The sequence below is a fragment of the Oryx dammah genome, unplaced genomic scaffold (assembly GCF_014754425.2).
Source record: "Oryx dammah isolate SB20612 unplaced genomic scaffold, SCBI_Odam_1.1 HiC_scaffold_25, whole genome shotgun sequence".
Lineage (NCBI taxonomy): Eukaryota > Metazoa > Chordata > Mammalia > Artiodactyla > Bovidae > Oryx > Oryx dammah.
This window is the reverse complement of record NW_024070209.1, coordinates 72,070,819-72,097,899: the sequence shown is the minus strand read 5'-3', so window position 1 is coordinate 72,097,899 and position 27,081 is coordinate 72,070,819. Positions and strand designations below refer to the sequence as shown.

General features: G+C 53.1%; 1 protein-coding gene across 1 annotated transcript in view; it reads left to right on the top strand.

Annotated features, from left to right (window-relative positions):
* Positions 1-1,289: 1,289 nt before the first annotated feature.
* The window catches only part of KCNK3 (potassium two pore domain channel subfamily K member 3), a 39,152-nt gene continuing 13,360 nt past the window's right edge, over positions 1,290-27,081 (top strand). The window contains exon 1 of the mRNA XM_040224451.1: positions 1,290-1,572. Within this exon, the coding sequence (XP_040080385.1) occupies positions 1,290-1,572 (283 nt within the window). The remainder of the gene's footprint in view (positions 1,573-27,081) is intronic.

Genomic DNA, 27,081 nt, shown 5'->3' with positions numbered 1-27,081 from the left:
TCTGGGCCCCTTACCTGTCCTATTCCAGCTAGATCCCAGTTCTGTGGGGATGCCCCATGGTGGTGTCCAGTGCCATCCCTGGCAGCCCAGCATGAGCCCAGCCTGGTCAGCTGGTGCAGGACAGAGGCCTTAGATGTCAAGCCTGTTCCTGATGGCCCCTGGGGAGTGGAACAGGGCACTTGGGTGCCACCATCCCATGCTACCAGCCTGTGCTTCCTCATCCAGTTCCAGGCACTGTGCTAACCCGGGAAGGGACACATTTCACGAGAGCAGGGCTTTCCCTTGGGTGTTGGCCCATGCATGCCCTGGTCCACAGCTGTGCCCTTCTGTTTCTAAGACAGCCAGCAGCTTGGCACAGGGGAGGGCCTCTGGCCTGGGAGGCGGGAAAGCTTGGCTGAGTCCAAGTGCTGACGCCAACTCACCGTGTGCCCTCACACGTCACTGGACCTCTCTGGTCTCCGTTTCCTCATCCACATAGTGGAGGGCAGCACCGCAAGGCCCAGGGTCCAGTCCAGCTATTCCCTTTGGTGGATAGATGGGACTGGGGTGGGGTAGGGGCTTGATCTACCTGGTTCCTTTCCCCTTCCCTTGCTTTTCCTTTTCTGCGGCATCAGTTCATCTCCAGCTGTCCAGGTCTCTCTGTCTCCCATTTGCCGCTCTTTCCGTTTCCATCTTTCCCTCTGTACCTCTTTTCTGTCCCTCTGTACCTCTCTCACTCTGCATTTTTCTGCCTGCCTCCTCTTTTTCTGTGTCTATGAGCCTCCCTCTGGTTTCATCTCCTTGTCCGTCACACCCCCCTCTGCCTCTTTTTCCTCTCTTCCTCTGTAGTTACATGCGTTTGTCTGTCTACTTATCTTTCTCTGGGTCTCTTCCCTCTCGCCCGCGCGCGCTCTCTCTCTCTGTCCTGCCCGGTCTCTCCGCGGCTCTCCCGCTCGCTCCCCCTCCCCTCCCCCTCCGCCAGCCCCCCTCCTCCCTCCCTCGGCGCGTCTCCCCAGTCCTTATTTGGCTGGGCGGGAGGGCTGGCGGGAGGAGGCGGCCTGCGGGCGGGGGGCGGGGGGCGGGAGCGGGGCCGGGCGGAGGAGGGCGGTGGGTGGTGCTGAAGGGACAGCTCCGCGGCGGCAGCGGCGGCGTTGGCGGCGGCGGCCCCGGGGCGCGCGGAGTGGGTGCCCGGCGCGCGGAGCGGCGAGCGCAGCCATGCCCCAGGCCGCCTCCGGGGCAGCAGCAGCGGCGGCCGGGGCCGGGGCGCGGGCCAGGGGCGCCGGGGGGCCGGCGGCGGCCCGGGCGGGACGATGAAGCGGCAGAACGTGCGCACGCTGGCGCTCATCGTGTGCACCTTCACCTACCTGCTGGTAGGCGCCGCGGTCTTCGACGCGCTCGAGTCGGAGCCGGAGATGATCGAGAGGCAGCGGCTGGAGCTGCGGCAGCAGGAGCTGCGAGCGCGCTACAACCTCAGCCAGGGCGGCTACGAGGAGCTCGAGCGCGTCGTGCTGCGCCTCAAGCCGCACAAGGCCGGCGTGCAGTGGCGCTTCGCCGGCTCCTTCTACTTCGCCATCACCGTCATCACCACCATCGGTAACTACTCGCCGGGCGTGGGGCGGGGACCAGGGGGCTGGGCGCCAGGTTCTGGGGGAGTCCGGAGCCGACTGGGGCTGGGGAATTCCCCCCGGAGAGGGTCTAGGCGCAGAACCCCGCGCTCTCAGAAACCCGAGTTCAGCCTGGCGTGTCTGCTCCGCGGGGACAGGGCTCGGGGGAGGCGTCGAATCCTGGCTCCGGACTTGACTCTCCGGCAGGGCCAGCCCTAACTTGTCCCTGCCAGGCTGCGAGAGGGCCCCAAGGGACTCTGAAGTGTGTGAGAGGGGCAGGAACGGCCAGCGGAGGCTGAGGAGGAGGGGTGTGGCCGGGTCGGGCCCTGGAGCAGGGCGCCGAGTGTGAGTGGTGGAGATCGCTGGGCTCCACCGTGTTTCTGCACATGGGCTCTCGGATCCCAGTGTGTCCACATCGGCTGGGGCTCTAGGGAGACGTGTGGGTGCAGGTACTTGGCACTCCGAGGCACAGCGGGCCACTCGGGTGTCTGAAATACTCCATAACTGTGGCTATGAGTACTGCTTGGGGTGTGTGTGTGTGTGTGTGTGCACGCGAGTGTGTGCCCAGCTCCAGGAGTTTAGGCTGTGCCAGCCAGTGCCTTTAATTTTCTTAGGGCAGCAGAACTGGTGCTCGAAGCCAGATCCAGCCCTGTCTGCCTTCTTTACTGCTGTCCTGGGAAGACAGTCACCTCATAGGAATGGCCCCAGTTCCCTTCTTCCAGCCAGGGCAGACCGTGGTGTAAGAGGCCACACACACTCTGGCTCTCTCACAATATAGGCACAGGTGCACACAGGTACACACACAAGCACACAAGCGGTTATTCAGGAAAGAATCTCCAGTGAGGCCCTCGATGTGCTGTTCAAGTGTTCAAACAGGAATGAACACTGTGTCCACCCCCAAGACTACAATTCCAGCTCAGCTCTACCACTTTTCCCACTGTATGACCTTGGGCAGGTCCCTTCCCCTGCCTGAGTCTCAAGTTCACCTCCAGACAACGAGGGGTTGGCTGAAATGATCTCAAGGGCTCCTCCCAGTCCACCTCCCTCCAGAGCTCATTGGGATGCTTCCAGGAGCTGTTTCCTCCATCTTTCCCATTCCTGCTTCTCTCCCCGGTCCCCCTCCTAACCTTGGCTGAGCTCCCAGGGGCTCATTGCCATTTGGCATAGCCCATAACAAGATGGCAGTGTTTTCCTGGGAGTCAACAGGAGTGGAGAGGGGTAAAAAGCAGTACTGGACGCTGTGCCTGCAGTTCGTCCACTGCAGGATCTCCCTGAGATTCCGCTGCTGTCTGGAGACCACAGGGAGCTATGCTACATGGTTTCTGGAAGATGAAGGAAAGGACCCCAGGAGTGAACGTGGCCCAGGTGGGGGCGCTTCTGCTTCCTGCTGATGCTGGGAATTTGGGGCAGGTTGGTCAGACTCCGGTCTGCCCAAAGAGTAGCCTGCTTTCCTGGGAAGGACCAGACTGGGTTTGATTTGGGGTTTCTTCCCCTCTCCCACTTCCCAGTCACCTGCCAGGGTTTCAGGAGCATTGAACATCCTTAAATCACCCCCTTCTCTCTCCACATATCTCACCCTTCGTGTTTGCCTCCATCTTTCTCAGTACCCTGGTCCCCAGCCTCACAGTAACTTACCTCCTTACCTCCAGCCTCATCCTCCCTCAGGGCAAGCTCACAAAGACAATGCTACCAGAAAGAATTTCCCCAAAGCACATCTCTGACCATACTGATTCCTTTCTCAGAAGCCCTCAATGGCCCCCTGCTTCCCCTGCAATCCATAATCCCATGCTCCTTATCCCAAATTTTAAGGACCTCGTGCCTGGCTCCAGTTTCTATGTCCAACTTAATTTCTCACTTCTTACTTACATGATCTCTCCACTGCAGCCCAACTGTCCCCTGAGAATACCTGAAGTGTGCCTGTATGGTTTGCCTTTTCCTCTGTCTTCTATTTGTCTTGTCCAAGCTAACCTTCCAGGTCCAGTTCAAACCCCACCTCCTCCTTGAAGTCTTCCAGACGACCCCAGGCCACTGCTCTGGATGACTGCAGGACTTGCTGTCAGGAAGACCTGAGTGACACAGTGTAGGCTGCTTTGCATGGCTATTTACATTTCAGGAGGAGTATTTCGTCTCTTTAACCACAGGAGGTGTAATTAACCTCCATGTTGGTAGGGCCCTGTGGGTCCCATCTTTTTGCTCCTAGTGCCAGCGCAGTACCCGGTAATACACAGGAGCACTCACAGAACGCTATTGATGGGTTTAAGGTGTGCAGACATGAGAGGGCATCATCCTTCCTCCTCTCCCGTTCCTGCCATTCCCCAAAGTGCTTGTAGTCCTCACCAAGAAAGATGCTAAAAGCTGGGGGCAGAGGCAGACAGTGTGGTTGTGGTGATTATTTATTTATAAGGTGCTTGGCAAGAGGAGAGAGCATCAAAGCACCACCCTAATTCTGTGGGGGCCCCAGACTGGCACTGCCTACTTTGCCCCACCCAATCATTCCTGGCTTTTTGTCACCTCTCACTCTGGCTATGCCACCTGGCTGGAAGCTGTCCATATGGGCTCAGGTCTAAGAAAATTCTCTGTGGGCTGTGATCGGATGGTTGGAAAGAGCCCTACATTAGACTGATCTTGACTCAAAACCCAAAGGCAGCAGTCTGTGTCCACTTGACCACTTTGGGGACCCAAATAGGTCTCCTGGGGGACCAGGAATCCTACTGGAATAGAAGATGACAAAATTTCCCATTCATTCATTGTGTTAGTGTTCACAATGTGCTCTCATCTCATCTCTTAAGTCTCAGCCTTCATAGCTCAGGGAAGTTGCCAGGGCAGGTACTGTTAGATCCCTTGTGCAGATGAAGGCATAGAGGCTCAGGAAGGGGAAAGGACTCCCCCAAAGTCACGCAGCTGGTGAGCAGCGGAGTTAAAGCAAGAAGCTGGGACTTCTGATTCGAAGCCCAGTGTTCCTTCCCCTGCCAGTTTCTTGGCTGCTTCCTCTGCCTCCATATGCCGTGAAACCCAGAGCCAGCTGGGACTGGCATGGCCAAGACATGCTTAGTGATGCCAGCTCGTAGGGTTGTCATGAGCAGCCCTGATTGGTTGAAGGTCAGAGGGTCTGAGTTAGTCATTCACCTGGTTAGTCACAGTCTCCACTGACTTCAAGGATTCCTCCAACTCCTTCATCCCTAGTCTCCCAGACAGGAAACCCTTCCTTTGTTGGGCCCTAAGTTCATCAAATGCAAACGGAAACACTTTTCTGGGAAAGCTTAACCTCCCTAGCTGTTGAGTCATTAGACTCCTCCAGGGCCCCAGCCTCATCTATTCATAGCCCAGAGGCTGTCAGAGCAGGAAGGGACCTTGAGATCAGCTGGTGCCACCCCCTTTTCTTAGTGAGAAGAAACCAAAGAGGTGATGGGAGTGGGGTAGCCAAAACTGACTCCCAGGCCCCCACTCCTCCAGCTTGCGCAAACTGCTTCTTTATTAATATTATTATTATTTACAGCAGCAACCGCAACAATAATAATGGCAGCCACCACTTATTAACTACTCTTTGGCAAGCTTCAGTCATGTCCAACTCTTTGTGACCCTATGGACTGTAGCCCACCAGGCTCCCCTGTCCATGGGATTCTCCAAACAAGAATACCAGAGTGGGTTGCCATGCCCTCCTCCAGGGGATCTTCCCCACCAGTGGATCAAACCATGTCCCTTGTGTCTCCTGGATTGGCAGATGGGTTCTTTTACCACTAGCACCATCTGGGAAGCCTCACACTGCCTCTTTATTTATTTATCTATTTATCATTATTAACAGCAGCAACAGCAACATTAACAATGGCAGCCATCTCTTAATAACTCCTCTTTGGCAAGCTGTATACATTTCATTGGAGAAGGAAATGTCAACCCATTCCAGTATTCTTGCCTGGAAAATCCCATGGACAGAGGAGCCTGGTGGGCTGCAGTCCATGGGGTTGCAAAGAGTCAGACACGACTGAGCGACCAACACACATCTATTTCACTTGCAGTCCCTCATTCAATTCTTTCACCAGCCCTTCAGGATGAGCATTATTGTCCCCATTTCTCAGCAAAGGAGCCTAAGGCTCTGAGTGTCTGACTCACCATGGCCTTGTGACTTGAATGTACGAATCTAGTGGAGCCTCTCTGATTCCCATGCCCTTAGATTTTTTGCTAATTTTTCATCTGTTTCAAGAACCCAGCCCAGACCTTGTATCTTGGGGATGCTAAGTAGCCAAGATTTGTCTCTTCCCCCTGGCAAAATCTCCCCAGAAGGAGAGGGCCTCTTGCTCCAGTATGCTACAGCCAGCCTCTGCTCCCTGATGCCCAGATCCCTGACCAACCCAGACTACGTGGCACAGTTGTGTGACCAACCCAGACAGGCCCTCCTGGAGGCTGTCATGGGCTCACAGGTGCCCGTTCTCCCACTGCAGGCCCCTGGAATCCTTGTGGCTCTAAGACAACAAGAGACAAGGTGATTGATTAGCTAGTGAAGGTGGGATGGAAAACCTGTTCTCCTTTCTCCCCAGCTTCCAGCCTGTTCTCAGCAGGACACAGGCTCCTAAGGCTCACCACATGGCCTGGGAATCCTTAGACTGTGAATTCAAGCAGGGGGCTCATGAGGGAACCTGAACTTCTTACACCTTTCCAAGAAGGAAGAAAATACAGAAGTGACCTACCACCCTCCAAAATCCCAGAGTCCTCGATAAAAGTGTGAAAGGAGACATTAGCAGTCATCCAAACACCCATAGAGGTGAGTGACTTGCCCAAGTTCACATAGCAAGTTGCAGATACAACCCCTGGATGCCCAGAGTAAAGATCTCTGTGTCACCCCAGCCTGTTTTCCTCATGAGCCCCTGCATCATCCTGTCTGCTTCTCACTCGGCTATTCCCAACCTCTCTTGACTTACCATGGAGATGGAGGGCTAGCTCAGCCGGAAACGGTTCTGCTGTCCACTCTCAGTCAGTACTTCCGTCCTCCCTGCCCGTGGACCACCCCGCTGCTTCAACTGCACAGCCTTTCCTCGGGGTGGTGTAGGAACATGGGTGCTGTCTTAGAAGCCTGGGTGCCTGGGTTCATCTGTCAACCCCCATCTCCACTTACCACTTCCACCCCCTGCTACTAGCTACGTGACTTTGGACAAGTTACTTGGTCTCTCTGAACTCGTTTTGTCATTTACAAAACAGGAGAATAATATCAGCCTCCTAGGATTAAATGGGCTAATGTAAAGGAAGTGCCTGGTACCGAGTATATACTTAACAAACAGTATCTACAGTTGTAAGTGTTATTAATATTATTGCTTGTGTATTATCCTTTTTCCTACAGAAGGGAACTGCTCTGTTTCCCAAGGATTACTATGACCGCAGCTACCTCTACTCCTTCCTAACAAGTGGGGACAGTGGGACTGGGGACCAGAACCTGCCACATCCTTCCCTTCATCCTCCTAATCCCAATCCCCCATCCCAGCTTCCCAGGTCCTTGCTCATGCTTGGAGTCTGCCTGATATCCAGGCTCAGGGGCCATGCTCCTTTCTATGAGCAGACAGACTCTGCAGCAAACCAGTCAGGGAGAATGAGAAGACCCCATCCTAGACTGGAACAGGAGACAAAAGTTCCAGTTCCACTAAGCTCAGTTGCTGGTCTCCTCTGGCCATCAGTTTCTTCATTCACAAAGTGGGCATATTTGATCAGAGGTCCTTCTGGCCATCATGCCTCCTGCCTGCAGTCCAATTCCCACACATCCTTGTTGGAGGCTGGAGACATGGAGGGCGTGTGGGCAAGAATGGGACAGAAATAAAAGACACATGCCTGGCCATAGTGTGGACAGGACACACACTATAAGTATTTTCAAAGAAAACATAAACAGGCACAGATGAATGTAGTGCAAATCACCACCATAAACAGCTTTCAGCTGGCAGCACAAACGGTAAATCTGTGAGTTGATTTTGTAATTAAAAAAAAAGTAAAAACGATTTCCCTGCCGACAGCCAGCAGCCAGGGAAGAGACCCAGCTCTGATTGAGATGGTGATAGGTTTAGGCAAACCTCAGCAGAGACCCAGGATGGGCACTCCGTCCCTCCCTGGATACAGGGAACTGACCTGTGTCTGTAACATGTCAGGCACTCTCCAAGGTGCTTCTCACCACCTACATCCCCACAACTACCCGTTAGGACAAGCTTTATCCTTCTATTATGATCAAGGAAAGCTTGGAGAGGTTCAAAAATTGGCCCAGGATTGTACAAATATAAAATGACAGTAACAGGGCTTACACATCCAGGGATCTATCTTTTCACAGAATTGTGCAGCTGCCTGCTCCCCAAGGAGCCTCTGCCCTCTTCTCTGTATGAACCTCACAAATGGTGGAGGGTGGGTACCAGGGTCACACAGGGCATTCAGCTGTGACCTCAGCTTCAGGATATCACGACCCAGGACTGACTGAGCATTTAGCCCAGAGAGAAATCAGAATGTTAGCTCTCTCATTTAACAGTGTGGAAACTAAACTTCTGAGTGGAGGAGAAGGGAGCCCTGTTTCCTGACACCTCTTTCCATGTTGTTCACCCCCTCTTCACTTCCCAGGCTCACAGAGAACAAAGCAGGCTGCCAACCGGCCTGTCCTGCTTGCCTGGAGTCCCCTGCTGACTCCCCTGTTACTCTCTGGTCCTCGGAGAGTGCATGACAAGTGCTTTTTTGTGGCTGTGGAAAGAGTAGTCACTGGCCCAGCTGATGTGGCCGGCTCCCAGTCTGTCCACACTTCCCCATAGTCCAGAAACTGCCCATACTCAGGTGGCTCCCAGGTGGCTCAGGAGACCTGCCCCTCACCTGGAGCCACCCCACGCCGCTGCTGCTGCAGGCACGCCTTCACTGTCCCATTTCCAGGGCTGACCTGTGGCCCCTGGGACTCCTACCAAGCGGGGCCAACATCCCAAGCTTCCCCTTCACCAGAGTGGCTCCTTACCACCCCTGCTTCCCACTCCCACTTCCTCCAGTGACACACAAGTATGCCTTCGTGAGGGAATCACGTGGATGCAGGGAATACAAGGCGGGAGCCTGGCCTGGGAGCTAGAAACTAAGTTCTTTCTCTCTCTTTAGACAAATTCTTCTCTCCCTCCCTCTCTCTCCCTGCTACCCTCCTACTCATGGGAGACACAGGCATGACCCTGGTGGGCCTTGGTCTCCCCATCTGTACAGAACATCTGTTCCCCAGGGGGAACTGGAGAAGGCTCGCTCAGCAATTCAGAATTATCTAGGTTAATAGTTCCCCAATGGTCTTCTTTGATAACTGGGTTGGCCTTGTTTAAATGCAGATTCTGAACCAATAGGTCTGGAGTGGGGCTGAGAGTCTACAATTCTCACAAGGCCCCCAAAGGACTGCTGATGCTCTTGACTCACAGTCTATGCTTTGAGTGGCAAGGATCTCAATAACTTGGAGACCTGACTTCTGAGGATAGGCATGAGTTAGGGACTGTGGTTTTAAGAATAAGGTTGTGTAGGACTGGAAAAATCCTTAGGAATCTGATCCTGGAATGTCCGAGTCAATGGTCTCAGAGCTGGTAGTCTCTCCTCTGAGGCTGCGGCAGGGCTATGATTCACCCCAGAAGCAGCTTCAGGGTCACCTGTAGCAGTCAGGGATCAGTAAGAGAAACACAAGCAACAGGGGTTATATATTAAGAGATGGATTGCAAGGAATTGGATTATGCAGTGATAGTGGCGGGCTAGGTGAGTGAAATCCATAGAGCAGGACATTGGAAGGACAGGCTGGAACTCCATCGAACCTGGGCTGAAGCTACTGTTCACAGGCAGAGTTTCTTCTTCAGGAGAGTCTTCACTCACCTCTTATGGAATTTCAACTGATTGATTCAGGTCCACCCAGTAATCTAGGATAATCTCCTTTAAGTCAACTGATTATGGACTTTAATCACATCTACAAAATGCCTTCAGAGCAACCTCTGGATCAGTACTTGATTGAAAAGCTCAAAACCTTAGCCAAGTTGACTCAACAGAAAGATCATCATATACCTCCCATTTATCACTCTGGGAGCTGCAATTAGTAACTTTTAAGGTTCTTGCCAACTCTGAGATGCTTTGATTCTTGATCTTCAAAGGGGCAGCCTGGAGACTTAGAGAACCCAAAGTGGGACTCATCATGTCCTAGGGACTCCCAGACCCTCTGGATCACCTTCCAAATGGCACGGACTTTAGCCTTCATTTTAAGTTTACCAAACTTCATTTTTAGTTTACTAAAAATTGTTGAGATCTCCTGAGATCTTCTATCAGACACTATACCAGGCACTAAGAGAATAGAAGGGCTTCCCTGGTGGTTCAGACAGTAAATAATCCACCTGCAATGCAGGAGACCTGGGTTTGATCCCTGGATCAGGAAAGATCCCCTGGAGAAGGGAATGGCTACCCACTCCAATATTCATGTCTGGAGAATTCCATGGACTGAGGAGCCTGGCAGGCTACAGTCCATGGGATCACAAAGAGTCGGACATGGCTGAGCTACTAAGTATACAGCACAAGAGAATAGAAAACTAGATCCAGGTCCTTCCCCAAGGAGCCCTTGGTCCAGTGGAATTCTGAAACCACAGGATGAATGGTTATATATGGGGATCTTCTTGGTCCAGGGATCAAGCCCGTATCTCCCACATTGGCAGGCAGACTTGTTTTTTATCACTGAGCCACCACAGAAGCTCAAATGCTAGTGGAGAGACTCAGAATAAGAAGCTGAGAAGGCTTCCTGGAGCAGGTAGTACTTGAAGAAGGCTTGAATGAAGAATGAGAACTCTAGTAGGTGAAGATTGTCAGTGAGAGAGTTTCAGGGTAAGGAAGAAGCATGCGACAGGCTGGGATCATAACAGGTGCAGGGAAGCAGTCTTAGAGGGGGCTGAGCTCTGGACTCTTGCAGGTGGACTTGATTTGATGGGCGCTGGAGGAGAGAAGTGACAGACCCCAACCTGTGTTCTCCCCCCTGGATCCTGACCAGGGATCAGGATGGGATGCCTCTTTGATCCTAATTGAACCACCAGGTACCTCCATCATGCCAGCTGAATCAGTGGGTCACCTCAATTGAACTAGTTGAACCAGAGGGCAATGGCAACCTGAATCCTGATTGTCTGACTTCAGCCCCACCCTGGTCACCCAGCAGACCTCAGCCAGCCCCCATGAAGTGCTTTTACTTCCTCCCCTCTCCACGCTTCCTTTTCTGGGGCAGAAGTCTGCTCTGAAGCCTAGGACAAACCCAGGCTTATGGATGGTGTTCAGGGGACAGCACTGAGCTGAAGGAGATAATATTGTCACCCACTGCTATGTGGACATTTTCTGCAGAGACCACCCCAGGGCCCTGTTCTTGGACCCCTTCATCTCTGCTTGAGGCTCCATGGCTTGGCACGGACTCAGTGTCCCTCTTTAGGAATGTGCAGGGCCTCTCCTGACCACAGCTCCAGTGCAGAAATAACCATCTGAGAAACATCCGGAGAAGCGCATTCCAGCCCGCTGGCCACAGGACTGGCTAGGGGCTCTCTCCGGAGACCCAAACTCTCAGGCCCTGGTGAAACAGCCTGGAGAGAGCGACCCCAGGCCTCACGGAGTGCTCTTAGTTCCATGCATTGAACAGGATGGAAACCTGAGATTAGAGATGAACATAGAGTGCTGGTTCTTAAGAATAGCCAGTGAGTGAGCCAGAGGCCTGGTTGGGGGTAACTCGGGCAATCCACCTACTCCCCCCTCCCCCATTTGCAGAGGGAGGGCAGGGAAGATGGACCCTATGAGCGGAGTAGAGAGCCTGTTCCCGGAAAAGTAGTTGTTTAGAGTCAGAGCAATGGGCGTCCAGGCCCTGCCTGCCAGGAGAGAAATCATTAGGCCTAAGCTAAGCCCAGGAGGCTGGTAGTTTTAAAAACTCCCCTGGTGAGGGGAGTCTGAAGGTTTGGGAAGCATGGTTTGGGAAGCATGGGAGAGAAGAGAGTTTATTTGAATCAGCATTCTGTACTCGGAAGACTGGGCCACTTGCCAGCCACAGCTAGCATTTTCTTTCTGGATTTCCTTGGTACTTGAGAAACAGTCAAGGGGCAGCTGAGGAAGAATCTTTGAAGTTCACAATCGTTGGACTTCCTGGGGTGAGCCAGGTGGCAGTGACGCTATGCGTCAGTGGATGGCTCCAAGAGAAGGATGTAGCCCACTCCCCCCAGAGGAGAAGGGGACTGAGAAGGTCTCAGTGGGAGTCCTGGGACAGGAGGTGGCTCCTCCGTGGCTTCGCTCTCAAATGACCCTAGGGAAGGGGGTCAGCCCAGAAGAGCCCCTCAGCTCTGTGAGCATCTTTCACCCAGGAACAGATACCATTTGGCCCGGCTGAGCCAGGGTGAGCCCATCTTCGGCATGACCCTACATCATCAATTTTCTAACAGGAGGGTCAGACAGAAGAAAAAACCCTCCAGGGTCCACCTCCTGGTGGGGCCAGAGAAAGAGAAACCTGGACCCAAACTTAGTGTCAGCTCCCCTTCCCTTGGGTGCTGTGCCCAGCTCTGTGCCCCAGAATCCTAAACACTCATCTTCCCCAGGCGCCAAAGAGGACTTGATGCCCCCTCTCTGATCATCCACTGAATTCATGGAGGTGGGCTACATGTCGTTTCTTGGAGCTGTGACTGATGACATTGCAGAGCTGAGCTAAGGAAAGTGGGGGACACAGACCCCTCCAGTGTTGCTCTGTTCCTACCTGGCTGTGAGATACACAGCAAGTCACATCCCACCCTGGCCTTGTTTGCAAGAGACTGGGCTGGTGGTGTCTGAGCCCTTATGCTTGGACTGTCTCTGCTCCAACTCAGCCAGGACCTACTCCAGCCTGCACTTCCAACCCCTCGTGAGATGCTCACTACCCAGGATTATGCTCTTGTCCCCACTTCACCCCGTGATGGCTGAGCCCTGGAGGGACTTCCTCTGGGTCCATTCCCAAGAATAGAGCCTTGTACAGGACCTCCAAGTCACCCCTTTCTGGAAAGAGCATTTCTGACTGTGGCTGCAGCCTTGCTTATCAGCAGAGCAAGTCCACTGCCCCAGCCCCTGGGACAGCTGGAATGCGGGAGCCTCCCACCCAGAAAGTAGGGGGGGCCTGCTAACAGCTGGCAGCTCCCATAGTAGTCAGAGATGGGATTCAGGAGGGAAAAATGATGCTGAGAGCAGGCTGACCTCAGCCAGAACTCTCAGGCAGGAGGGTAGCCAGGAGAGAGGCTGAGACAGTCTTTCCTATCAGGTTGCCCCTGGGCCTGAGCTGGTCCTACAGTCCAGACCCTCAGCTAGCTCAGAGGCTTCCAGGGCCTTAGGAGCTAAGGTCCTGCTCATAGACCAACCTTCCACACCCCACCTAGACCTGTTAGACCTCTGAGTGTCTGGGGTGAGCCCCATGCGTCCTCATAATGGTTTGCTATCTCAAAATATCCATGGAACATTACACGATGACTATAGAGCATACACAGGCCAACAAGCACCTTCCCCAGCCTTTGACGGGAATGGCGTCAGGTCAGGGTGCTGATGCCAGCAAGCTCATGCCCCATAAGGGCTCAACTTGGCAATGGATGGCATTACTGCAATTCCTGGGTCCTTTGGATTCTTTGAAAATCATCAGTTCAGCACAGCCCTTCTCTCCTCCAGATGAGAAGCCTGAGACCAGAGCAGGGTGCAGGGGGAGAGTCCTGCCCCAGCCACCAGCAGTTCAGTATCAGAGCCAGTCCTCAAACCCCGCCCTCCTGACTCTCTCCACTCCCTTGGCACCTCACAGTCATTCCTCCACTCTTTTTCTGAGCGTCCTCCACGTGTTAGGCACCACTGCAGGCCCCAGGGACTCAGCCCTGGTCCTCATGGTGCCTACATTTCAGAGGAAGCAGATAGTCGAAAAACTAAATTATGTGATTACAAAAAACGTCATCTCAATGGTGACAAGTGCCAGGAGTCAGGAAAACAGGAGAATGGGGTAGAGAGCGATGGAAAGGAGGGATGGACCCTCTGGGGATGACTTCCAGAGCTTGGTATGTTTGAGGAACAGGAGTATTAATGGCCATGTGGCTGCAGCACATTGAACAAAGAGATGCAGGCATGGGAAGGGCTGGATCCTGCAGGGCCCTGGAAGCCATGGTCAAGAACTGGACTTTACTTTTAAGTGTCACTGGAAAGTTGTAAGCAGGGTTGTGGTGGGATATGACTTAAATTTTTTACCAGTTCCCTCTGGCTGCTGGAGGTCAGCTGGCTGCTGGAGGTCAGCTGGCTGTAGTATAAGAGGGAAGCTGGGAGACCAGCCAGGCTGCAGCTGAGTAGCTTAAAAAAGACAGAATGGTGGTGGGTAGGACTCAGGTGGAGATTGAGGAGACTGCAGAGAGAGGTGGATGGAGGGTGTGTTTTCAAGACAGAGTTGGCCTGACCTGTTGATGGATAGGATGTACACACTGCGGGAAGGAGGGAGCCAGAGGGTTATGAGAGTGGGGGGAAGGGAATAATCAATGGTAGTCTTTGACCCAAGCAACTGAGTGAAGTTACCTTTTACTGAGCATTTACTGAGATGGGAAATAAAATTCAGAGAGCAAATGTTTGTTAAAGAGATGAAATTCCAGACTTCTTGTTTTAGACACAGAGGTTAATTTTGAGATGCTTATTACAAATCCATGACAGCAGTTAGACAGACAAGTCTACCAGCTCAAGGGAGAGGTCAAAGCTGAGATATAAATTTAGGTCTTATCAGATGGAAATAATATTTAGAGTCAGGCAGCTTGATGAGATCAACTGGGGAGAAGGAAGACTGAGAGAGAAGAGCCCACCACAGACCCTCCCCCCCCCCCCCGGGGGGGGGGGGGGGGGTGGTAAAGCAAGGAAAGGGACGGGACAGGACACTGGAGGGATCCTGGGGAGTGTAGGGTCCCAGGGCCAGGAGGCCTTGTTTCAGGAGAGAGAATTGTCGGCTGACCCCACTACTGCTGGGTGATCAAGTCAAAAGACCACAGAGACAACCAGTGTGTTTGACCATGTGGCGACCACTGGGGACACGGACCATGAAAACGTGGTGTAACATTCGACAGCTTGTTCCTGGAACGTGGGAAGGAAAGAGCGGTAGGCGCATCCATTGTATCTGACCAGCCTGAATTGGAGCAGAGGGGCCTGATTCCAGGAGAAGCAGGGAGAGAACAAACAATATCCCAGCTCCCCATTTTTAGACCTTTTCATAAATGCTTTACAAAGCTCCTGCAGAGGCCCATGAGGTAGTCATCATTATGTCCATTATGCAAATGAGGCCCAAGGTCCAGCCAGATTATTGGCTCAGGGCACCGAGCCAGGGACCTGAGTCCAGGCCTGTCTGACCTCAAAGCCCCACCCCATCGTGCAGTAGCCCCCACCCCCAACTCCCTCTCTGCCTGCCTCTCCCCTGTTACTCCTTCCCTCCTCCCCTCCCATCCATCCATGTGCTTTGATCATTTCTGTCAGCTTCCAGCAATCTTGGCTTCTGCCTCCCGCTGCCAGGAAAGCTCTGCTTTTTCTCTTTGATCCCACATGACTGTCCTCGGCTTCGGTCTCTGCTGGGCCCGGTGTCCCCTCCTCCCTGTCGCTTCAGGAGGTGCCGACAGTGGAGGGGACCTGCAAGAGTTACCGGGAGCCTTGCGGGAACGGAGCCTGTGGGATGGGAGCGTGGCTCCTGCTTCGCCACTGGGGAGAGAGCCTGGGGGCTCTTTGGGCCTGACTGGGCTGCAGACCAAGCCCCTCTTGGCACTGAAGATCCAGAGATGCGAGTTCACAGGCCAGAATGCCTATGGGAGTAGCCAGGAGGGGCCAGCCAGGAGGGGCCAGCCAGGAGGGCCATGCAGTCTTACCCCAGTGGGCAGAAATGAGTCTCTAAATTCTTCTTGGGGGACTGGTTCAGTGGTTAGTGGGGTTCAGGAGTCCTCAGTCAGGAGATGTAATTGGCTAAAACAGCCCCCTGGCTGCCACCATCACTTGCAGAGATGACGTGGGGGTGTCAGGAACCTCAGAGTCCCTTTTGGAGCCAGTCTGGTTCCAGTGGGAAGACAGGGGTGGGGCCCAGGACTGTTGTTGGAGCTCTCTGCCCAGCCTGGTTGCTCCCCTCCCTCTACCACATCCCCATCCAGGTCGAGATGAGGGAGGCTGCCTAGGAAGCCCAGTGCCACCTCCAGCTCCTACCCTCGGGATTCTGAGGCCCCCACCTGGAAGAGATGAGCAGAGGGAACCCAACACGTGGAACCATGGGGCTCAAGCGTGCTCCCCAAAGCTCTGCCAGGGGGCTGCAATAGTAATTAGCTCCTCACACATCCCCCAGGTTATTTTTAAGTCACGTTCTTCTCTGGTTTATTTTTAAAGTAACACTGGCACATGGCTGGCTGGCTGCCCTTCCCAGGTGGTATGCCAGTTTGGGCCAGGAGTGAAGCAGGGTAAGTTGCACCCCTGCCCCAGGGCTCCCTGCTGAGGGCCCTGGTTAACCAACCCCTCACTGGATGCCAAGGGAGATTTCTGCTGTGCAGAAAGCCTGGGTCCAACATGGGGCCAGCAGGTGGGCTGGCGTGGAAGGCCCACCGCCCGACACCCAAAACTCCTGTCCTGCCTTTGATGTACATATTTTGTATTCATGACCTTGACCAAGTCGTCTCACCTACACAAGCCTCAGCTTCCTACTTTCCCAGTGGGGTGAATGATAGTGAGTCTTGCATCTCCCTCAGAAAGTGAGTGATCCACTAAAATGTTGCACGGACCTAAGGGAGTGCTGTAATTAAGTCTGCCTGCAAACAGGCTGCCCCCCACAGTCCTGCTAAATTCCCTAAAAGCCAAGCCTGCCTCCTCCCCTGAGTGACTCCCAGGCTGTGAAAGCCTCCTCTGTTCTCTTCATCCTTCAACCACCACCACCCCCTAAGACCTGCTGTCCACATTTTAGTCTGGCTGAACTCTAATCCAGGCTTCCCAGGCTGAAGGGCAGCTGTCAGATTGCTGGTGGTCATTAAAAGTCTGGGGCTGGGGCATTGGCAGTGAGGACTGTGACAAGGCCAGAACTCCCACCACCCCAGCACCCACCCCCTGCACCTCCTCCCTAGAAGCCTTCCCAAGAGCTCAGCTACAGAAAAGCACTGCCAAAAGTTAGCTCTGAAACCCTCTCCTTGGGTTCGGTGCAGCAGCGAGGCTGGAGAAGAATGTCAGGGACATATGGTGGAGGACGCTGAAGGCAGGTTGAAAGTGTGGGCTTCTTTCCCTGTAGGCAACGGGGAGTCGTGGAAGGTTCTGAGCAGAGGAGTGACAAGTGCAGAGTGGAGTGTAATCTGGAAGGAGGTGTGAGGAAGATTAGAAAGCTGCCGGGGGATGACAGTGAGGAACGGCTGCCCAGGTCCAGACTGGAAGGGGTGAGGGCCCTTGGGGTGGCTGTTGGAACAGAAAGAAAGGGTGGGACTAGGAAAAGAGAAACGACCAGGACTAGGTGTGGGGGGAAAAGAGGAGGGGAAGGCAAGGTGTTCAGCCTGATTGATTGAGGAGTGTGGACAGCACAGGGAGGCCAACACGGGGGGAATGATGGGTGCCAGTGGCCAAGCCAGGCTTGGGTGCTTGTACTTCAGCCAGGTGGCCAGGGGAGACACAGCGTAGAGCAGAGCTTGGTGGCCTCTCTGGAACCAGACTCAGAACAGCCCAGGCAGAACCTTGGTCTCCTCTTAAAATCAGGGTGCATGAGAAGGAAGCAGAGGAAGACTTCAAAGTCTTTGCAAAGACTTCCCTTTGCAGCAGGGGAGACTGCAATGCACCAGTGGGAAGCAGGAGAGTGGGGTTTCTAGAGAGGAAGAGGACTGGCCATCAGGGTTAAGCATGGCCAGAATATGAAGGAAAATGAGGAGGCCAACGGTCAAGACTGCCATGTATGATTGTCCAGGTTGTGCACTGTGCAAAAAAAAAAAAAATCCAGTTGAAGGGTGTGGGTTGCTGAAGTCTAGCCTGCTTACCAAGCCATGCACTCTCCCAGGGACTGCATCCACCCCAAGGGGCCCATTTCTTTTCTAATTCATCCCAAAGTGCCATGTAGTTAGGGCAGCCCGGCCCACAGAGTACTAGGTCTGGTACTGAGAAAATTCCTGATGTTCTTGGGGATAGTAGTCTTAGTGGGTGAAACAGGGGCATCTTGATAGGTGAGAGGGGAGAGCAAGAGGGGCATGGTAGGCCTCCCTTCTTTCCTTTCTATCTCTGTCCCTTCCCTTTCTTGAAGACCCAAGGCTAATAGTGAGAAGACAGCAGAGACAATTTAAAAAATGCCCTCAAATGGAGGGTAAGTCAGAGTCAGTAAGAAAAGTCCAAGGCCAGAGGCAGCGTGCTGTTAGGGGTTCCACCTTGAGAGGGGAGGCCTCACCACCTCTGGAATGGGAGTTGGAAGAAAAGAGCCAAGCAAAAGGAAAAGCAGTATGGGCAGAGCCTTGCTCTGCCAAGAACTTGCTGTGTGACCTTGAGCAAGTCCCTTAATTTCTTTCTCTGTGGCTCAGTTCCTGCATCTTTAAATAGGAATAATAAGAGTACTTACAGAATAGGGATGTTAGAGGATTAAAAGAGGTAACATATATTAGCTCGTTAGAGCAGTGGCATATAGTAAGCACTATATAAAGCTCAGCTAAGACTATTTTGAATTGGGGAGGAGGGAGCAGTGACAGAGGCGTTTAATCATTTAAATAAAGTCAAGGGCAGAGAAAGCCAGCTCGCCCAGATTCCATGTGGGGGCGGTGGGGGGACAGAGGAGAAGGCACTGCAGCACTGTAAGCAGCAGCTGGGGAGAGCTGGGCACTGGGGAGAGTGCCTGGGTCTGCCCACCTGCAGCACCAGGCACCGCAGAAAGCAAGCTCAGGACCTCTGCGTGAACAGGCATCGTCTATAGGCCATAGGCTGTAGGAGCCAGGAAGTCCTTCTCCAATTATACCCCGGCTGGGCTGGGCTCTCATCTGCTTCTGGGCAGCCGTGTAGATGGAAAGATTGCAAGGCAGGTGGAGTGGCGGAGATGATCGGAAAGGTTGGGAACTCAGAGGTCAGAGAAGAGGTGACAAGCCCAGTGAGTCAGGTGGCAGGAGGCAGGCTGGGGCTGAGTGTCTGCTTCCTCGTTTCTGTGTAAATGGCAGTGTGATGGGGACAGCTGTTCGCTGTCGCCCCTGAAGACGGCTGAGAAGCCACGGCCTGAGTCTCACTTCATTCCCCCTCAGGAGCATTTCCAATAGGACCAGAGTGGAGTGGGCTGTGTTTCCATGGAGAGTCGTGGAATCTTAGACTCGGGGTCAGGTCTGGGCCTCTGTGGGGGAGGAGCTGTGATTGGCGGCTTCTTTCGATCCCGAGGATGTGAAGGGACAGCAGGGGTTCAGAGGCCAGATCCCATGGGGGCACCTCTCCTTTTACTGACGTGCAGATGTACCTGCTGCCGGGGCGTGTCCGCCCCCATTGTCCCCCTGGTTCTCGTGCTCTCTGCCCTGGATGGTGGACAAAGTTGAGCCAAGATGCCATGTTGGGGGACATGTGGAGTGTTTGAGTGAGTGAGCGTGTGTGTGCACACACATGCGTGTGTAAGTGGTGGAGGTAGGGACACTACGTCTGCAGGCTGGCTCAGAGGGAGAAAAGGTCCTGGCAGCTGCCTCCAGACTGAAGTCCCTGTTGCCTGGAGTCCCTCTCCTCCAGGCCCTGTGCCAACCTATACCATCTGAGCTCCTGAGCCCTGGGGAGGGTGCTGAGCCTCAGAAAAACCTCCTTCACATCTCCTGGCATCTGCTCCCCAATTCCCTGCCAGCCCAGAGCTGTCTGGGCCACTATCCATGACCAGAAAGGAGAGTGGGAAGCAGGTGACAGAGGCAGAGACCACGGGGGCCACAGTCGCTCCAAGGCCTCCCTGCCGAACCCAACCCATCCATCCAGGTTGACTTCATGCATCTGCTGGGGATCCACCATGGACACTGAGCAAGGTGGGAGAAGCAGCCACCTCCAGGCAAAACCCAACACCTGGTAGAGAGTGGCAGGGGCAGAAAAAGGGGCCGTTCTTCCAACAGGGGGATGGGGAAGGTGCGCCAGAGGGGGCAGCCCTGGAGCTGTCCTTCCTTGGAGGACAGAAGAGGGAAGCAACTCAGGGCAGCCCGACAACATGAGGAAGTGCAGAGGGGCCCGGAAGTGTTGGGGGACTCAGGGCTGAGTAGACCAGGTAGGGAACGCATCAGGTTGTGCACAGCCTACATGCTGGGCCCAGAAATCCCTAGACTGGGCTGTGTGCATCTGGGGAACTAAGGAAAGCTTCAACTTTAAAAAATAATACTGACAACAGTTCCTACTTTCTGAGACCCTCCGCGTGCCAGGCCTTGTACTACAGGTGGCACTAATGGTAAAGAACCCGCCTGCAGTGCAGGAGATGTGAGAGACACGGGTTCGACCCCTGGGTTGGAAAGATCCCCTGAAGGAGGGCATGGCAACCCACTCCAGCATTCTTGGCTGGAGAATCCCATGGACAGAGGAGCCTGGAGGGTTATAGTCCATGGGGTCACAAAGAACTGGACGCGACCAAAGTGACTTAGCACATGCACACACATTAATCCCCAAGTCACCCAGCTACCTAATAAGAAGGGGTCAGAAAGGCAGTGTGGGTTATGGAAGAACAGCAGGCCTGAATCAGAAGGCCTGGGTCCCAGGTTCAGCCCTAGGTGAGACACCAATTTATCAGGTTTCCATGTCCCCAGACCTCTGATGGAGAACACTCCTGCCCATTGGATGACACAGGGCTGCTGTATGGATTTCACAGGAATGTTACTAAACACTATGGGCTTCCCAGGTGACTCAGACGGTAAAGAATCTGTGTGTAATGCAGGACACCTGGGATTGATCCTGGCTTGGAAAGATCCCACTCCAGTATTCTTGCCTGGAGAATTCCATGGACAGTTCATGGGGTCGCAAAGAGTCAGACACTACTGAGTAACTAAAACTTTCACTTTACTTTTCACTTTACTGAACACTCTAGAGCACTGTGCCCATGTGGATCTCCCTGAACCCAGCCAGGGCCCTTCTGCTGTGCTGCTCGTTTTGCCAGACACACCTGGGACCCGGTGCTCGGGAGCATGGCTTCTCCATCTGTAGCGACTGAAGCTTAGCCAGGGCACAGTGTCTCCTTGGACTAGGGGGAGAGTTAAAGGGGACTTCTGAAAGGAAACAGCACCACCTAGCCAGTGTCAAAGGTCACCAGTCAGAAGCCCAGGCCTCTCTCTCCATCTCTATCAGGCCACACCATCCCTGTCTCTGCTGTTTCTGCTCACTCTGGCTTCTCTTCCCCTATAACCCTGACTTGCATGTGGCTTTGGCTCCCTCTGGTCTCAGTTAGGACCCAGCTTTTGGTAGCCTGGCAGCTTAGCTCCCCAAAGCTGTGCAACCTCTCAGCCCTCAGCCCATTCCCTGGGAGAGACAATCTGATTGGTCCACCCAGCCAATAATGTGGGTCCTCTTAGACCAGGTGTGCAGCCCTGGCCCAGTCTGCTGTGGCCTGGGCCAGGGCCACTTGGTGCTAGGGTGTGGCAGGAAGGACAACTCCAAGGATGTGGGAAGAGGGAGGCCATCCCAGACATTTCTGCCCCAGAGCTTCCCTGGAGGCGCCAGCCCCCTGCCCTCCAGCTCCCCTCTCCTCACCTCCTGCTCTGTCTGACCCCAGGCCTTTACTGGGGCGTCCCAGGACACTCCAAAGAGAACCTCTAGGGGGTTGTTCCCTGGGACAGAAAGGACTGGCCGTTCAACTTCTGGATTCATTAGCTTGGCAGAGGCAGGCAAGGGGAGAACAGATGGTCTTTGGCAGGATGCCACCAGGATCAATGCAGAGAGCCAAGACTCTAAGACCCAGAACCTACCCTGAGGAGCTTCCCATGGTCTTAGAATGATGACCTGTGGGACATATTTTGCATGTTCTATTCACAAAGTGTATGGTCCCAGGGACACCTGAAAGCATCTGGACTTTTAAAAATATTGGTTGAATCCTAGCTTTTCCAACTTTTACCTGCATGACCTTGAGAATAGTAGTATTTAACTTCAGCCTTGGTTTCCTCACCAAAATGGAGTTAATAATGCCCACCTTGAAGGTCCTGGTGAAAATTAGAGAAGGTTGCTGCAAGGGTGTCTGGGTTCCTGATACTGTTGCCATTGTTGGTAGAGGCACTAAGAGCAGAGAGAGCACAGGCTCTGTTCCGGCCTGTGGCTGTCCCCAACTCTCTCCCCTTCCTTCTTACACTCCACCCACTCCTGGTTCCCTCCTGCCACTCCAGACCCAGCCACAAGTGTGGGGAGGTCAGGAGACAAGTCCCCATCTGGGGGACCAGATCTAGGCCCTGACTGCCTCTCAAAAGCCTTGTCCAGTGTCCAGCACCACCCCAGGCCAGCTGCCCCACCAAACTTCCACTCTGCACAGGTAGACTTATCTGAAAGGAGCTTTGCTCCCAGAGGCATCGGTGTGCATTAAGGAGATGGGTAAATACGCTAGGCAGCGTCTGCCAAGAGGCCAAGGAGTGGTAGAGATGGATGCTGTGTGCAGAGCTGAGAGAAGGGGATGATTGCAGCCCAGAACAGGAAGAAGCAATGGGGATGGGATGGAAACATAGCAGGCAGCGATGCCTCACTGGAGGCTCTGAGTGTTTAAAAAAGGAAGGCAATTCAGTTCAGTCGCTCAGTCGTGTCCGACTCTTTGCGACCCCATGAACTGCAGCACGCCAGGCCTCCCTGTCCATCACCAACTCCCGGAGTTCACTCAGACTCACTCAGTCCATCGAGTCAGTGATGCCATCCAGCCATCTCATCCTCTGTCGTCCCCTTCTCATGCTGCAAACCTAACATTGGTCTGAAATTAAAAGTGTACTTTAAAAAAGAGTAAATGGTAGAGGATGAAGAAGGAGGAGGAGGAAGAAGAAGGAGAAGATGAAAGAGGAGGAGAAGGAGGGAGAGAGGGAGAGTATGGCCTTAGACAAACCTTGATCCAATTTCTAGTGACAAGCAGGACCAAGCAGCTCAGTGCACCAGCCAGGTGTTCACATCCACCCTGAACAATGCTTCCAGGTGTCCAGGGACATCTTCAGAGACCGTGTTCCCAGCCATAGGATCACTGGCAACGTTGCATGCCTTCTGACTCCCTTCTAGTTCCTGGGTGTCCACAGTTCCACTGTCACAGAAGGGCCCCTCTGCACAGACTTACCATATCCAGCATAACTCTTCACTTAAAGGACAGTCTTCTCCCACCTGCCCACTGACTTGTCTCTGTTCCTGGAGGGCAAGACCGAGCCATCCTTGGCTCCGTGACCCTTCCCTGCACTCAACCTGGTACTGGCACAAAGTAGTAGGTGCTTAAAAAATGTTTGTTCAATTAATTAAGACCACCAAAGAGGGAATAAAGCCCTTTTGCCTTGTTGATTTTCCAGCTGATTTTTTGAGACCAGCAAAGTGCTGTGGCCTCCCTGGGGTCCCCATTGCTGCCCACTCGGTCCCGTTTCCAGGGCTGGCTCTGAGCTCCTCCACCATTGGCCTGGCCTGGGCCAGTGAGAGTGTCTTCTGTGGAGACCCAGCAAAGGCTTGGACCTAGCTTCTTGGGAGAAGGGCCTGGAAAGAACTAGGGAAGGCACCTGCTTTGACAGACAGGGAACGAGCTGCCACGACTATCCCAGCATTCAGATGGGCCATGGACCCAGATCCCTGAACCCAGTCCAGAGACCCCAGAGGCCATTGGGATATTCGAGAAAGACAACGGGACTCAGCCTGGCTCTACCACACACCACACACCTGGTCACCCAGCCGCTCAACTTAGTCTCCTCAGCTCAAAACCAGGGAATCTGCTTTCCAGGTGGAACATTTAATGAACTAACACTGGTTAGGCTGCATGAGGCGATAGGCCTGAATTTGTAAATCCTGATGCAGTCACTCACGGGCTGTGTGGTCTTGAACGAGTTGCAGAAACTCTTGGTGCCTCTGTTTTCTTATAGGGAAAGCGGAGATAATATCTATCCCATAAAGTTTTTGTGAAGATTAAATAAAATAATGTATGTCAAGCACTTAGTACAGTGCTGGGCGCACAGATGCTCCGTAAATGTAAGGTTTATAACTTACGACTGTTACTATTGCTGCTGCCATTACTATGGCTTACTACTATTACTATTATTACTACCGTTACTATGGCTGCTTCTACATCACTGCTACCATGACCTTTACCGTTAGCTCTACTGGGCGCCAGGCACAGAGTTCCTTAGAAGTTCAAGACACCATCCCCATCCTCCACATCCAGAAAGAGACTGAGAGGAGAAAATGAGACAAAAAGGAGGAGGAGGAAAAGGAACAGGAAGAAGAGGAAGGAAGAGGGAAAGATGAAGAAGGAAGCAACTAAAGAAGTAAAAAGAGGATTTCCCTAGTGGTCCAGTAGTTAAGAATCTGCCTTCCAATGCAGGGGACGTGGGTTCAATCCCTGGTCAGAGAACTAAGATCCCATATGCCACGGGGCAACTAAGCTTGCATGCCCCAACTAAGACCTAGCACAGCCAAATAAATAAATGAAAGGGAAAGTGTAGTGGCTCAGTCATTTCCAACTCTTTTCAACCCCATTAGGCTCCTCCGTCCATGGAATTCTCCAGGCAAGAATACTGGAGTCAGTCATTCCCTTCTCCAGGGGATCTCTCTGACCCAGGGATCAAATCAAACCTGGGTCCTTTGCATTGCAGATTCTTTACAGTCTGAGCCACCAGGGAACAAATAAATATTTTTAAAAACGAAGCGAAAATGAGAAGCTCAAGGCCCTAGCTGGTCCCTCCAGCTAGTTGTGGGTGGGGCTAGAAGCCCCTCAGGGCTCAGCATTCAGAAGGGAGAATCTGGGGACCAGCAGGACTTCCCGAGGGAGACTCGGGCAGGGACGTGCTTCAGTCTCCTCCCTGATTCTCTGCAGCCTCCTGCTCTGGGAGGCTGTGTGAGGACTCAATTTTGTCTCTGGAGTCAGTTCTGGCTGCCCCTCTGCTTCAGCAGGACCAGCCCGGCTCCAGCCTTCCATTCCCCAGGACAGTCCAAGGGTTCTCACCCTGTGTCCAGCCTCTGCTCAGCACTGGTGAGAAGAGCTCTGCAAAGTGCCCCAGCAACTATGGGTCTAACACGCATCTGGAGGCTCAGGACCATGGCTTTGGAGACTCAATAGTCCCCCTGAGAACACCGCTTTCTCCACTGTTCGTAGGGGAGGGAACATAGCCCCTCCGTAAGCCCAGGATCCTAGAATGTCATGGGTCTCAAGAGCATCTCCTCCAGCTCTTGGTTTCCCAGAGGAGGATCCCCATGCCCAGAGAAGGGCGGGGTCTTGCTTGTGATCACAAGGGTACAGCTAGAAGCAGACCCAGGTCTTCTGACTTCATCCCACCCTGGAGGGTCCCCAGATGGCCAAGTAGAATGGTGAGAGAACGGCCTTTGAATTTCAAGCCTGATTCTGGCATACATGGCCTGAGATACAACATTTCATCTCTCTGAGCCTCAATTTCCACATCTGTAAAATAGAAAATAATAGTGTGCCAGCTTAAACAACAGAATGTAGAGAAATTACTTTGTAAATGACAGAGGGCTGCTTAAGTACAACACAGACATAGCTATCATTCTAGAACCTAGAGCACTGCCTATATTAAGGGCTCAAAACGCGTCTGCTGGATGAATGGATGAATGTTTGTGAAATGGTGAATGATGAACAAAAGGCTCCAGGAGCGCTGATTTGTTTAGGTGGGTGGGATCAAGGAAGGCTTCACAAAGGGAGTGACTTGCCGGATGGGCTTTGATGGAGGAGTGGAAGCCTATCAGGGAGGGAAAAAGAGCAGAACAATGTTCAGAAATCGGGAAGTGCAGCCATGGCCTCCAAAGAGCTGTGGATACCAGTTCCACATGCAGGCTTGGGCTCCAGACCCTGCTCAAAACCCATTCCTCTCCTCAGGGCCTATGTGGTATGTGGAACAGAGGGAGCTAGAAATTTATTAAATCCTAAAATATAGCTTGTCAGAGAAGAAATCATCTTCTAATCGAACATCCCATGTAATAGGTAAGAAAACTGAGGCTCAGGAGCTGACATGCCTTCACAAAGACCCTATAGCAGGCTCAGCCATCTAGGGCCTATGGACTGAATATGGTCCACTTCCTGTTTCTGTAAATAAAGTTTTATTGGAACACAGCCATGCCAATTCATTTACATATTGTCTATGGCTGCTTTCTTGATATGATGGCAGAGGTGAGCGGTTGCAAGAGACCAAAAGGCCTGTGAAGCCTAAGATATTACTATCTGGCCATTTATAGGAAAAAGTTCACCATCTCCTCTCCTACAAGGAGTGACAGAATGAGGATGAGAGCCAGACTTCTGAATTCTGGTTGGGTGTTCTTTAACTCCATGCCTGCTTACCCTACCCTCTGGGCCAGGACAGTCCAAGGGTTCTCACCCTGTGCCCAGCCTCCACCCCACACAACACTGCCTGCAGGATGCAATTTCAGGTGGCCAGGCTCCTGGCAGGCTCAGCTCCAGGACACATGGTGCAGTCAACTGGGAACACCCAAGCTGGCCACTGTTGCCCCCATGACCCAGCAAGACATCCTGTTAGGAGCAGTTCAGTCCCTTCTGGGGGAGTCTGACAAAGAAATGCCAACACGAGCCTGCTTCTCTTCCATGGGCAAAGCAGGAAGAGCCGGAGAGTGTGTAAGTGTAGGACTCAGGCCAGCCAGATGCCAGACTTATAGACACAGCCTTTCAAGAAGCACAAGGGCGGGGTGTGCGGGGGGACTGGCATCTCCAGCCATCTGCTGAGGTGGCCAAGTCCACTTTAAATTGTGCTGTAGAATTGCTTTTTCAATGCCAGACTGTCCCTGGTGGATTCATTTAATTAAAACCCCACCAGATCCCATCTGCTAGAAGTTATAAGTTCGCACATGTTCTGTCCAGCTGGTCACAGGATACAGGGAGGCCACAGGCCAGGGCCATGGCCGCCTGATGCAGTGGCTGGCATAGAACAGACCTGGCAGGCCCCAGGTCGGCACCCTTCCTGGGACACCCAGGGTTGCTGCCCGAAACACGGCCCACCCTGGGCCTCATGCTCTGTTCATCCTCCCTGGTTCCACCACATTCAACCTTCAGGCTCATCTGTGAGGTCTCCTTTCCTGGAGTCACTCATTCTACAGAGATTTATTAAGTGCCAGTTATGTGCTAAGTATGGGGAAACTGGTAGTAACAAAAGAGACAAAAATCTCTGCCCTCATGGGCCTTAAATGGCTTCCCTGGTGGTTCAGATGGTAAAGAAACTGCCTGCAATTCAGGAGGCCCAGGTTCGATCTCTGGGTAGGGAAGATCCCCAGAGAAAACAATGGCAACCTATTCTGGTATTCTTGCCTGGAGAATCCCATGGACAGAGGAACCTGGCAGGCTGTAGTCCATGGGGTCGCAAAGACATGACTGAGTGACTAACACATGGGCCCTATAGTTTAAATCCACAAATAAATATGAGAGCAT